The following is a 14,091-nucleotide window of genomic DNA, read 5'->3' on the forward strand; positions in this document are numbered from 1 at the left end:
CTGAGGTCGACGTAATATTTGTCGTCTTGTGTTTCGGGTGATAAACGGGTAAGTACAGTAGCTCGTGTATCTGGTATTAGATAGGGAATAATAAATTTAATATTAATGTAACTCGACGCTAGAATCACACCGTCAATAAGTAATATAAAATTGGTAAACGTAAGTGGTATAAAGGATTAGCTTCTCAATGTTTATTAGATTTAGTCGACGAATGAGTCAGTTCGGAAGCGCGATGTGAGATAAATTTGTTGTTTTTGTGATTTTAAATCATTATTGTTATTAGTTATCTACTGCAGTGTATAATATTTGTTCGAATGTTTGTTGTTTTTGTTATTTTTGATAATATTACTAAAGTCACATTTTGAAATGGCTACATTTTGTATCGTATGAGTTGTATTTGTTTGTGTTGATGTGGTTGTTTTACGACAGCGAGTTTGTCTTCATCGGGTGATAGAGCTACGAACTCATAGTCAGCTATCACATGGCTGTCAGTAATTTTAAGAAGTTACTTAACCGACATGTTGACATGTAAATATAGTTGGTCAACGTAGAAATTTAAAATAATTATTAAATTGACAAGTTATTTTTCTACGTTCCTTTCACAGTACGTTTAGTGCTAAATTAGATCTGTAGTGATACGACGTAGAATTATAAACGAATTTGCTTTATTCGCAATATATCATTCAGCAATAAATCTGAATAATTATTTTAAGATCATTTTTAGGTTTATTGCTTTTAACTGCTCGTTGTAAGTAATCGTAAGCCTTAGTTGGAATGGATAACGAGTAATCCGTATCGCTTTATAATTAGGTTCATCGAAGTCCAGAATTTCGTAAAGTAAATTTCTTCTAAGTATACATATATATCATTTCGACGCACGTTTTCTTCTTTATTTCTTTATCTTAAATGTAATCTGCACTTATATGTCTATGTAAGTTAGGCGTATTTGAATATTTAATCAAACGTCTTCCAAAAGTGACGTAAGATATTTTATTTCGTTTTTTAAACAGTAGTGGATTATTGTTTCATTTTTCATTTTCACTTGTATAAGCTTTCACGTTGTTTTCAAATGATTTGTATAATTTAATGTGCTATTATATATTTAGTATAAGAGTTGTAATTAATGAGAAATCACACGAAATTTGCGTTGAGCTTCCAACACGATTAGATGTAAATACAGAAATTAATTCCTTCTCCACTTCTATGATAATAATTGTTGTTCGTTCATATTATATTATGAATATATAATATGTGAAATTGTGAGTATAATATAGGCTTTTGTATGTATTTTACTTTATATTTATCCTATTCGGATCTTGATAGAAAAATTGGTAAATTTACCATCGTCGACTTATGAAATTGATGAGCCAAATTTAAGGTTTTAATTTCTCAACAAGATCCGAAATGGGAGTCTAGAAATTTAAAATTGATATACGCTTTGGTATTAAAACAGATGTCACAGAAATTTAAAAATTTAAAGCCCATTTTTACTTTTTAATCATAAAAAAATATCAAATAATCGTTTTACTTGACTTAAGTAAAGGGTAAATAAATTACAACTTCTCACTTATTCTCTAGATGAAATACTGCGAATAATTCAGTAAGTATATTGTGTCATCGGTCAAAATTTAATCATAATAATAAAAAAAAGACAAGCTTAAATTAGCAAAGTACACATTACATGTGCCAAATATTTTAATTTAATATATTATTTAAAATTAACGTGTGCCAAAGTAATTGAAACGCCAAAATTTAGTTGTAAAATCATGCGTACTTAGAATTTAGTTCCTGCCTGTTGTAAAGTAACTGGATTTGGAGCAGGTTCTGAGAATGTCTGAATCGTGCCAAAGCTTCGTAGTCAACCAACTGCCAAACATTTTTCGTGGCTCAAGCTTTAGCTCAAAGTTGCAAGTCGAAAATATTATATTGTGTTGTGATGGACACGGCGCTACTGCGCTATCATCTTGCATGAGAAAGACAAAGTCCCGTTTTGTGGTACACAACAATCGAATTTTTACACAATTTAAACATTTTATATGTCGCGTTCATATGGTTAAATCTGCTAATTGATTGAATGACTAGCGAATTTATTGAATGAAACAAATTGAATAATTGAATGATTAAAGGCCAACTCTTCAAGTCGTTGATTGTAATGTTTAACTTCAAAACTAAAGGCCAGCTCCTCAAATTTTTGACTGAAAATTAAATGGTTTCATTCAATCAAATCAAATCAAAATATTTCAAAATATTTTTTATTCAGAGTAATTTTTACAAAAATATTTCCGAACGTCGTTGCTAAGGTGCCTACAACCGGTTCGGGAACTAACCCGGCGAGAAGAACCGGCGTAATAAACTCGCACAGGGCCATCTTTTACTAAAAATATGGAAACAATTTAAACATATTATTAAATAGTTTACCAAGGCTTTAAATGAATATATCAATGGGCGCTGCTGGTAAAGGAGAATGAAAGTCAAAATTGACGTTTTTGTATGAAAATAGCGTTAATTCCTTTTCTTGCCACGTTCATTTAAAGCCTTGTCGAACTGTAACAATCACAATAAGGTAACAATATTATGACTTAGAGCTATTTGCAACAGGAATTATAAAAAATGAATTCGCTAGTCATTTAATCAAAAAGCAGATTTAACCAGATACCTGTGACATACACAATTTTACTATCTGCAATTCATGTCGCGATTTCAGTCGCTATGTTCATTTGTAAATATTAATTTTAACTAATATCGAAGCGTATCTCGTAGTGTAAGGATGTGTGTTTGTAATTTCTCGAATTGTTAATATTGAATGTCCTTTGCTAGTTGTAAAATTTTTGGTTGTTTTGAATTTTGTTTTACCATTTTAGTCACGAGTAACGGCGTGGTTTCTTGGAAATTGAGATGCGAAAATCGAGATCGGTTTTCCCGTACCGAAAACTGGCAATGAATATTAAAAAAAAATAAAAGCTAACATTTTTGTACATAAGTAATACAAAATGGTTGTCACTGTCAATTTAACTGCAACAGAGATTTTATAAAACAACTGGTGGTCGATATGTTATGATAGATAACTAAAAGAAGACTAGATAATAATAAAAATAAAAATGTATCACACCATATTGTAATATTAACATATTTTACAAAATAACAAGTAATTCACTACCTTCCAAAGACTTGAATCGCTATCTCAATTTCCATGTGACATAACGATCGGTGAAAATGACAGAAACAAACGAACACCAGTATTATAACAAAGTATTATTAAGAAAGAAATGACTCCTAAATTTATTTTAATGTAAGGTACTGTAATTACATAACACAATAATAGTCTCTTAAACTTCAATAATCACTAAGTTAAGGTAACCGCAAGATATTCGTTTGAGATTTTTTCCAAAAATCTTGCCACTGACTTTAACTATAAGATATGCACTATGCTACTAAGATTTAGCTCAATTAAAGAGAGTATGTGGAATATAAATAAGTATATAACATAGCGTAAGTGTAAGTGCGAATAATATAAGGTAAGTTAGGTAAGAAACTTTTTGTAACGTTACATTAATTTAAAATCAAGCACTACCCGTACTTATATGAATACACCCATGACTTCTTATTGCTAATATTGAAATGTACTATAAATATAAACTATAAATATTAAATGTTATGCGTTAATAATAAAATTCTTGTTTCATTTTCTTCTATCCCATTTATCCTTTGCGTAATCACAAATACAAAGATTTCTGTACTCGTTTTTGTAACTTGAAATAATTTATCAAATGTAGAACCGGTGGGACTGATTTTTCAGAAACTCCAAAATCAGTTCCATGGTACAATTTCGTGAATCCCCAAGGAATGCACCCTAGGGATATCATCCATGTAAAAAAGTGTGTAGCGTCCCAATCTAGTTACTCGCGAGCAAGAGAAATGTAAATAAGAAATGAATCGAATGTAAAGGAGGCAATTTTTACCTGAAGAGAGGTTTTATTTAAAACGTGGGAGAGCCATGCTTCGGCACGAATGGGCCGGCTCGACCGGAGAAATACCACGTCCTCACAGAAAACCGGCGTGAAACAGCGCTTCCGCTCTCTCCGGTAAAATCACTCACTTGGCGAACCGAGTGAGTGAGTTTACCGGAGGCCCAATCCCCTACCCTTTTCCCTTCCCTACCCTCTCCTATTTCCTTCCGTACCCTCCCCTATTCCCTTCCGTACCCTCCCTTATTCCCTTCTCTACCCTCCCCTCTTACCCCTTAAAAGGCTGGCAACGAGCCTGCAGCTCTTCTGATGCTGCGAGTGTCCATGGGCGACGGAAGTTGCTTTCCATCAGGTGACCCGTTTGTTCGTTTGCCCCCTTATTTCATAAAATAAAAAATCCTTAGTACAAGAGCTGTTATTATTTTTGAATATGAATTATCTATGAAGACCACACGCAGAAGGCTCATTTAGTTTTACAAAACATATTTAACAGTAATTAACAAGGCTATTCAACGTTTTCATTTTTAAGGAAATTTCTACACCTAAAATATTAAAGGGCCAGCTCACAACGAGACTAGACAAGACGTAGCAATCAGTAAGTACAATACATAAAAGGTTTTTTGTATTATACTATCAGAGAAGTTGATTCATAGGCAGAAGGCAGACCTACGTGATTTGGTCGCGATATGTCAAACCCAGCCATTGAATTGACGTATTCCGACCAATATCGTGGTCCGTCAACTCCGTATGAATGTCTTCGAAGGTACCTACTCATTGCTACGTCTTGTCTTGAAAAGATTACTTGACATTCAATTTAGCATTGCTATTTAATTATAATACTAGCTGTTTGATCGAGCTTTGCTCGGTATCCGATGAAAATGACATTTTCTAGAAATGATTCCTAGCTAGATCGATTTATCGCACCCGAAACCCCTTATATACTAAATTTCATGAAAATCGTTGGAGCCGATTCCGAGATTTCAAATATATATATATACAAGAATTGCTCGTTTAAAGATATAAAGATATATATACCCGAGTCTAGCCTCGTCTTCTTTGTATTTCGTTTCGGGGTAAACTGTATCTGATTGTCAACAACTTTTATCAGTGGCAATAAAAACGTAACTAGTAAGAGAGCTAAGAAAACTACAACAGTTACTAATATTTCACTCTATTAAACGCCAATATAGTGTGTAGAATAGACAGTGGACACTCGAAAGTGTTGCTACAGAGTCCAGGATCCAGCACCTCGTCGTAAGTGCCGCGGATTTCGTCGTGGAATTCATCATCATGGAGTGGAGCTCTGGAACAAAATAAGTATATTTAATACCTGCTTACAAATAAAAGATCCAATGAATTTTATATTTATCTTAATACAACAATACGTGGGATAGCCATGCTTCGGCACAAATGGGCCGGCTCGACCGGAGAAATACCACGTTCTCACAGAAAACCGGCGTGAAACAGCGCTTGCGCTGTGTTTCGCCGAGAGAGTGAGTTTACCGGAGGCCCAATCCCCTACCCTATTCCCTTCCCTATCCTTCCCATCCCTACCCTCCCCTATTACCCTATTCCCTCTTAAAAGGCCGGCAACGCACCTGCACCTCTTCTGATGCTGCGAGTGTCCATGGGCGACGTTGCTTTCCATCAGGTGACCCGTTTGCTCGTTTGCCCCTTTATTTCATAAAAAAAAAATACAATCATTTATCCTTGACTGATTTCTCGGAAAACTAGCACACAACATTTGAAAACAAGAACACAACATTAATTTATTGTAGAATTTGTAAGGAATGAATATAGGATAGTTTTCATCCCGAAAAATGTACGATTACTTTGCAATAAACTCTTATCGAGCAAGTCTAGTTGCGGGCAACGTCTAGTAGGCTAAAGCATATTAGGGTTGTTGAGGAAGTGAGTATGAGGAAGAGGAGGAAGAGGAATTGTCACGCGCAAATTTAGAGGATGCGGATGAGGAAGAGGATATTTTTTGAGGAAGAGGATGCGGGTGAGGAAGCGGATGAGGAATGGGATGATAGGAAATTATAAATACTAGCGGACCCAACCCAAAAGCCTTTGTCCTGTCTGTACATAACTAGGTACATACATTATACAAAAAATAAATAAAAGGGCACTTTCCAGTGGACCAAACTATGAATCTAAACCATTCTCAAAACACACACGATAAAGAATAATCAAAATTGGTCCAGCAGTAAAGGAGGACCTCAGTAACATACACAACACACGCACACAAAAAAAGAGTGAATTATACAATTCTCGCGCTCGCGCGGTGTGCGTTACCATGATTGGATACGCGACGTGCATGTGCAGTGAAATTCCTCATAAATTCCTCTTAAATTTTGAGGAAGCGATAGCAGAGGGGGATTTTTTTTTATTTATGAGGATGCGGTAACGGTTGAGGAACCCAAAATATTGCGAAACTTCCGCATTATGAGGAAGCAGAGGTGGAATCCTCAGCAACCATAAAGCATATAAGCATAATAAATATTATGTGCTCTTACTCCTAAACTTAAAGCTATTTGCAAGCACGTAATCACTACAAAGTATGAACTAAAGTTACCTAACCCGTAATGTGTAAAATTGCAACGTGAAAAGGCAATGCGTTGCGGAAAAATGCGTTGTGGCAAAGTGGCAAATCGGCCATTATCTCTATTGTATTATAAAAAAGTACCATCGAAGAAATTAATTCATAGGCAGTTGACGGATCTACGTCATTTGTTCGGATTATGATAAATCAATATTATTCATGAGCTGTCTGTCGGCTAAGCTTGACATAACGCAACCAAACTACATAGGTCCTCCATCTTCCTATGAATCAACTTTTCTGATAGTACCTACGTCCAATTCCTATATGAATACCTCATTTAAAATTCCATCGCATTGCATCGCTTCTATTGTTTTTTTTTTTATGAAATAAGGGGGCAAACGAGCAAACGGGTCACCTGACGGAAAGCAACTTCCGTCGCCCATGGACACTCGCAGCATCAGAAGAGCTGTAGGTGCGTTGCCGGCCTTTTAAGAGAGGATAGGGTAATAGGGTAGAGTAGGGAAAGGAAGGGAATAGGGGAGGGTAGGGAAGGGAATAGGGTAGGGGATTAGGCCTCCGGTAAACCCACTCACTCGGCGAAACACAGCGTAAGCGCTGTTTCACGCCGGTTTTCTGTGAGAACGTGGTACTTCTCCGGTCGAACCGACCCATGGCTCTCCCATGTAAACTCTTACCCGTATCCTGCAAAACTAAATCCTTAAAACTTATACAATTCGCGGCCCGTGGGGTCCCGGTTTATTTTTAATTCCCCCGCGCGGCCATAAATCGCCACGTCCGGCGTTGTGATGTATAGTGGACCCCAGGTGATGTGCTGATACTTTATAATACATATTCCTATAATCTTTTTTACCCCTCTATATCATACTAGCTTTTCCTTTTGTCTTCGCCCGAATTGGGATTCCTTGTTAATTTTCAAGTTTACTCCCTGAAGGATATAATGCATATTTTTTTTTTTAATAAGAACTATCCTATAATTATGTTATTCTAATACCTCTAAAAATATTATGTACCGAGTTTCATGATGATCAATAGCGTACTTTTCGCCTGAAAACGTAACAAATTCATACAGATTATAATAATATTGGTAGGGATACCTGTTCGAACACCTCCTATATAAAATGTAGACATGCACTTAAGTACTTGCTTAGATCTTAACTTCGAAATGGCAGTCGTTGGATCAATTTCCATATCGTGTCGAACAAGAAGTGCTGTTTTAAAGTTTAATAAAGATAGATAATAATAATTAATGTACCTATCCTGGTTCTCTGATAGCAATAAATGACATAAAAAAGTGCAAACAAACATCTAAAAATATCCACTCTATACTGCTTTATGTATACAGTAAATAGATGTTTGAAATAAGTTCTAAAGAAAGAAAAAACTATCTACCTAGAATCTGGGTAGATTGTTTTTTGTTTAGAACTTAGAATCCAGAATCTGGGTAGATTGTTTTTTGTTTCTAGAACTTAGAATCCAGAATCTGGGTAGATAGTTTTTTGTTTAGAACTTAGAATCCAGATTCATTAATAACGCCTCGAATCCCGATGGATTGAAAACAAATATTTGTAATCAGCCGTTTAGGGATGATTTTTATCTACAAATTATGCGATCCACTAACGATGTACTAACACCGCCTAAGTCAATGTTGGTTCAGTAGATCGAGAAGTTTTCATCCTAACTAGTTAAATCGGGCTTAAATTAGCTTAAAAATTAAATCCAACTTCAATATTGAGCGAAGCGATAATTACCTAAGCATTTAACGCGATGATATTCTGATGCATAGCAAATGTTATAAAAAACTTCTCGTATTGTTGGCCAATGATAAATAACCATGTTTATCACACGAATTGGCCAATGCACGATCGAAGTCGATCATGGGCAGTAAAACGATAATTCTACACTTACCTAAACACCTGTTTTTCTATAGTTAGCCAACCGGAGACTGCATAAGACGAATTTAAAAAAGTCTAAAGCATGTCAAATAAAACATACACTCGAAAAACATAATCCTATAAGAGTGTCCTACCAAATTCTCGTTGCTTAGTAAATAAAAGAAACTTTGGGCCTAAAATTGTACCCTTTGCTGGCCTACTTTCGGAAAAAGGTCCAGCATTGAATCTGGCTGGTCACGTAAATTCCTAATATAATACGACGCCGTGAATACTTAATGAAATAAAAACTGTATGAGTTTGATTTGAATAAAACATAATAATTCCAGCATGAGCAACGTTGTAACAGTATAAATTAAGGAATGAAAGAGAAACCAGTCTAGCAGTAAACGAGCTGATGATGAATTGTGGCAAAGAACACTCTCGATTACATAATCAGTAACAGAAAACTAGATCAAAAGCAGCCCACCCGTTTGGATGCTTTGTGACAGGTAGGTGAAAACCATAACACCCATAATATGTTTTCTCAATTAGTAGAAAAAAAATATAATACCTATCTGTTGTTGATTGCCCGATGCCTTGCTGTCGCAAGACAAAACCACGCTGCGGGTGTTTCGACAGAAGTTAAAACAAAACAACGGAGTAAGCATAAAATCTTCGTAGTCAAGGTTGGCAACTCTGTTACTTTTCTAAATGTCCATAATAATTTTATTATTTAGACTCAAAACGAAATTCAACATAAAATAAACTTCAGCCTTTCTTGACGCTTTTCGCAACACTTCACTTGCTCTGCGATCTTGTAATGTAGATCCAATAAAATAGTATCGAAATGCAGCAAGGACTCCATAGATCATGCTCCTTTGCGATCTTTTAACGTAGATCCAATAAAAATAGCATCAAAATGTTGCAAGCACTCAATAGATCATGCTCCGATCCCCGCTGCAGCGATAAATATGACACGCGACAATTCGCTACACTTGTATCTCTTACGCCTCCAAATAATTTCCCTGGGGCCAAGCATTACCATATTGCCTGTGACTTTGTGATGTCATAAACTTATGCCTGGACATGTTATAAATAAGTTTGCTGTATAATGTAAGTGGATTATTGATACATAACATTTGTTTGTGACCATGATCGACCTTCACTGTGTATGCTTATTGCTTAAGAGGAGTCGACACCGCCCTTTTTTTCCATACAAACGTTGTCCCCTATTTCCTCCCTGGATAAAGCTAGTAGAGTTACAATTTTTTTCCACCACTACTGCCACTAATACAATGTCCCTATGTTTTCTTTTTTTTCATAATTTAATTATTAAAAAAGATATGAACATTCAAAAACCCAAAAAAATGGCTAGATTTTCCGTGTGTTCAAACATCTAGAAAACAGATTTGGCTAGATTATACAAAAAAAATAAACCATAGGAACACAGCTCAGGCCTTTCTTTAATCTATAATGAAAAAAAGTACTTAAATCGGTTAAGTTTTGGAGAAGGAATCCGGGGACAACGAATCGTTGATTTTCTGCAGTTGTCTCTATCGTGTTCTGCGGTATAGGCTTGAGGTAAGGGAGACAGCTATAGATATTACACGTACTTTTTTCATTTCTCTAGCCCCTGGTGTATCCTCTTAAGCTTGTGTCATCGTGCCAATCATGGTTACCCATCGTATTCAATGTGTGGCAAATAGAAACAAGTTAAAATCAACATTATGAGTTCAGCATCAAGAGCGATAAACAAAAGCGAGTAGTGCAGAAAACTATCAATCATATAAGTGCTAGTGACATATCTGATATTGTCACGTACTTTGTTGAAACATCATTTATTCTGCCCGCCCATAGACTGGAAACCATAGAAGTGGCGGTTTTAGGAGCACCTTACAGTAGCTCTACCATGAGTTTAAAGCTATAGTTTTTGTCGATACTCGTTACCGACTACGTAAATTTTTAGTATGGCGATTTTAGTTCCGCAAGTGACCGCTAGAGGCGCTGTAAAATTTGACATACTAAAAATTTACGTAGTCAGTATCGAGTATCGAGAAATACTATAGCTTTAAACTCATGGTAGAGCTACAGATCTACAAGGATGTAGGTATCGTGGACGACATTGTCATGGGAAAGCAGTTAGTTCTAAAAATCACAACAGCGATAATTTTATGTAATTTTTAACATCTAATCACCTACTTACTTGCTGATTGAACCCAAGCATCATTATTATTACTCAGTCATTCGTTACTTGCCTGTCCATCAATTTTCTGAATATAATAAGTGCCGACTGAACGTCAAAAAAAGAGTTCTGCTGTCATGTATCACACGTCTCTTTTTACCACGCAGTGTTACAGATAGTGACATCTCGCTTGCTCAGGCCTTTGTTTCTCTATTCCGCTAGGTATATTAACTTTATGGTTGAGACTTAAAAAAACACAAAACTTGACAACACAATTTATAACAAGTAATTTCAGCAAGATCTACCCTTCTTAGCCCTGTGGTTTGACTTCATTGGTAACGGTATATCCTTGTACATTGTTTTTGAAAAATTATTGTCGCTGACTTGTGTTTTAATGATTGATGTAGCCCGTGACGTGGGGATTTAATGACTTACGAACCGTGTCGACTTTTTAAAATTCATTCTCCTTTTTTTGTAAGAATATTATATACATACATTGTAACCTCCTTTGAAGTGGGTTTTCATTAATTCTGAAATTTTCGGGGGTGTTAAAGATTTGTATGACACAATAAAGACGTTTACTATCGCATTCGGTTTTGATACTACAGAAGACTGCTTCACATTGGTCTATGATAAATAAATGAACATGCATTTTTGACGTGGGAGAGCCATGCTTCGGCACGAATGGGCCGGCTCGACCGGAGAGATACCACGTCCTCATAGAAAACCGGCGTGAAACAGCGCTTCCGCTGTGTTTCGCCGAGTAAGTGAGTTTACCGGAGGCCCAATCCCCTACCCTTTTCCTTTCCCTACCCTCCCCTATTTCCTCCCGTACCCTCCCCTATTCCCTTCCCTACCCTCCCCTATTACCCCTTAGAAGGCCGGCAACGCACCTGCAGCTCTTCTGATGCTGCGAGTGTACATGGGCGACGGAAGTTGCTTTCCATCAGGTGACCCGTTTGCTCGTTTGCCCCCTTATTTCATAAAAAAAATGCATAAAATCTACTTCGATCATATGCAACTAAATGTCAATTTGCCTCTTAGCATGCTACCTAGTTATCATATTATGGTACTTCATGGGCCACATAGTCGCCTAAGCTTGCTACCGAGGACTGAATATAATGATAGACATAGGTTACACGGTCAGTCTCGCTTTAGTTCATCAGTCTGATCCTGCAGACTGACGGGAGAGTGATCATGTAACCGTTTGATTGGTAGACTGATCATTTTTATTATATAGATACTTTTCAGTCATCATTCTGGCGTCAGTCTCAGAACTGAATGAACGACTGACCGTGCAAGTACTCATAGATAAAAAAATATACAAAACTACTTTTCTCTTAAATTTCTCGAAAGCTTTCTACATAACATATACTACATGGTAATTCCGGCTTACTTACATAAACAGAGCGCGTAGTAAATCATGCACCAGGGATTTTCCTGGCGGTGCCAAATATTTTTTCGCTTCGCACACGCTTCGTAATATACAGGCTTTGCCGTTAACGCTGTGTCTGAAAAAAAAAGATTTATAGGTAAGCTGCCAATCTATGTTAAATAAAAAAATAACCATTACTAAAATAAAAACGACTTGTTTAGCAACACTAAAATATTTTTGGAAGTTATCAGGTGCATCATACATCATATCAGTATAACTATGATTGTTACGATCAATCGAACATATCTCAAGGTAAAATGCTTTTTAATTAAGCCACCCAAAAATTATCGGATCAGCCCAATCTATTTTGAGCTAAGCTTGAGCGTCACGTTGCAATGAGACTGTCCTAAACTCAGAACAGAAAAAGTCTATAATCTGTGGTCCTAAACGTTACTTACGTCACTACATTGAATCTTTCAGCGAAAGAAGTATAATGTTGTCCATGGGCAACTTTTGTCCATGGGCGACAGTAGTTGCTTTCCATCAGGTGACCGGTTTGCTTTATTAAAAAAAAAAACATAGTATGCAAACTATATGAAACGTAGTTCCTTTTTTAACCGACTCGAAAAAGGAGGTTATCATTTTAGCCCATCAATCCCCCAACCGGCACCCGGCTTTCGCATAACAATTGAAAATCTATTGTGTCTGCGATTCCCACGATCGAGGTATTAAGATAAAATATTAACTTACAAATCAATAGCATTCTGAATCTGCTCCCAGAACTCCCTTCTCTGGCGATGATGCAGCTTTCTCCTATAGTGGGCGTTGGTGAAATTGGCGTCCGGCATGGGGAAGAGCACGTCCACCTCCAAAGCGAGGTTCCAGCCTGATGGCGCGTGCGTCATGAAGGCTTTGAGGAGAGACATGGTGAGCTGGAAGTAATAATATAGGGATGAGATGCAAAGCTATTTCTTGAAAAAAAAAAAGAGATACATACCTATTATCATTTCATCCAAGAAGAATCTAATGGAAACAAACTCGAATCCGTCAAGTAATTAATTATTAATAAGAAATATGCATACTGTAAACATAAAAAAATAAGGCCTACAATTTCCTTACTCGGTTTTCCTACAGTAAAAGCTATTGTATGTACTTTTCGATATTCAAAATATACTTACCCATTCAAATCGTTTCAGATGTAAGAGTGATGCAGTTACATAAAGACACATAATAAAATTATACATATTCCTACGACTGTATACTACTATCAACGACATACTTACATACTTGTAACATCATAACATACGATAATACTGTCATTACATATTACAGGTAACACTAGTACTTACCACCATATTAGTTTGATCAGGGAAATTCAGGTATCTCCGTTTCCTTACATTCGCCAAATCGGTTTTCCTGTTAGGGCACTGCGAATCTAGACTGTCTATAAGCACTAATGTCACTAGTACCATGCTAAGCTGCATTTTGACAGCTGAGTAACGACGTTTGTTTTGCTCAGTACGCCAATACGCCAGGTATTTGAATAAGGTGATTGCTAGTGTTGTCTTAATATGGACCTGCTTGATTTTCTCAAGCGCTAGCTTTGTATGGATCGTCGGCAAAGAATATTTAAATTTATATTCTTAATACAGATTATACAAAAGATACGCGTATAAAAGCTAGTGTGTGTGAATTTTTTGTGCTGCGAATAATAATGATGTCTTTAAATCCAAACTCGATGCATAGAGTAATCAGCCTCCTTAGACACAGTATCTTTCGTTATAAAAGATGATGAAATTCGTTATCAAAATGTATGCGGTTTGACATAAGTCATCGCTAAATGACATTTCGCTTTCGAGGACTAATGTCAAATCCCATACATTGTGATAACGAAATACGTCATCGTTTTTAACGAAAGAGACTTTGGCTACGACCCCTGTAGATTAAAATAAAATGAGATACTTTAATGAGATACTAAAGTAGCTAGATAAAGTTCCTTGACACAACGAATCGAGAATTAAGCCTATCAACAAAACACTAACAGTAGCCAATGATTAAAAATGAAATATTTCATTGTAAAGGACATAATATTATTTAATGATATGTTAATTAACAATATCAGTAAGTCACAT

The 14,091-nt window shown here is 36.2% G+C and overlaps 1 protein-coding gene across 1 annotated transcript; it reads right to left on the reverse strand.

Moving 5' to 3' along the window:
* Nucleotides 1-5,047: 5,047 nt before the first annotated feature.
* Nucleotides 5,048-13,474, reverse strand: LOC121734174. The gene is made up of 4 exons (XM_042124626.1): nucleotides 13,309-13,474; nucleotides 12,710-12,891; nucleotides 11,985-12,095; nucleotides 5,048-5,268 (listed from the first exon to the last, which is right to left on the reverse strand). Exons 1-4 carry the CDS (start codon nucleotides 13,441-13,443, stop codon nucleotides 5,124-5,126), a joined length of 573 nt encoding a protein of 190 aa, XP_041980560.1. The 5' UTR covers nucleotides 13,444-13,474; the 3' UTR covers nucleotides 5,048-5,123.
* Between the last annotated feature and the right edge of the window lie 617 nt (nucleotides 13,475-14,091).

Source organism: Aricia agestis, chromosome 15 (genome assembly GCF_905147365.1).
Source record: "Aricia agestis chromosome 15, ilAriAges1.1, whole genome shotgun sequence".
Lineage (NCBI taxonomy): Eukaryota > Metazoa > Arthropoda > Insecta > Lepidoptera > Lycaenidae > Aricia > Aricia agestis.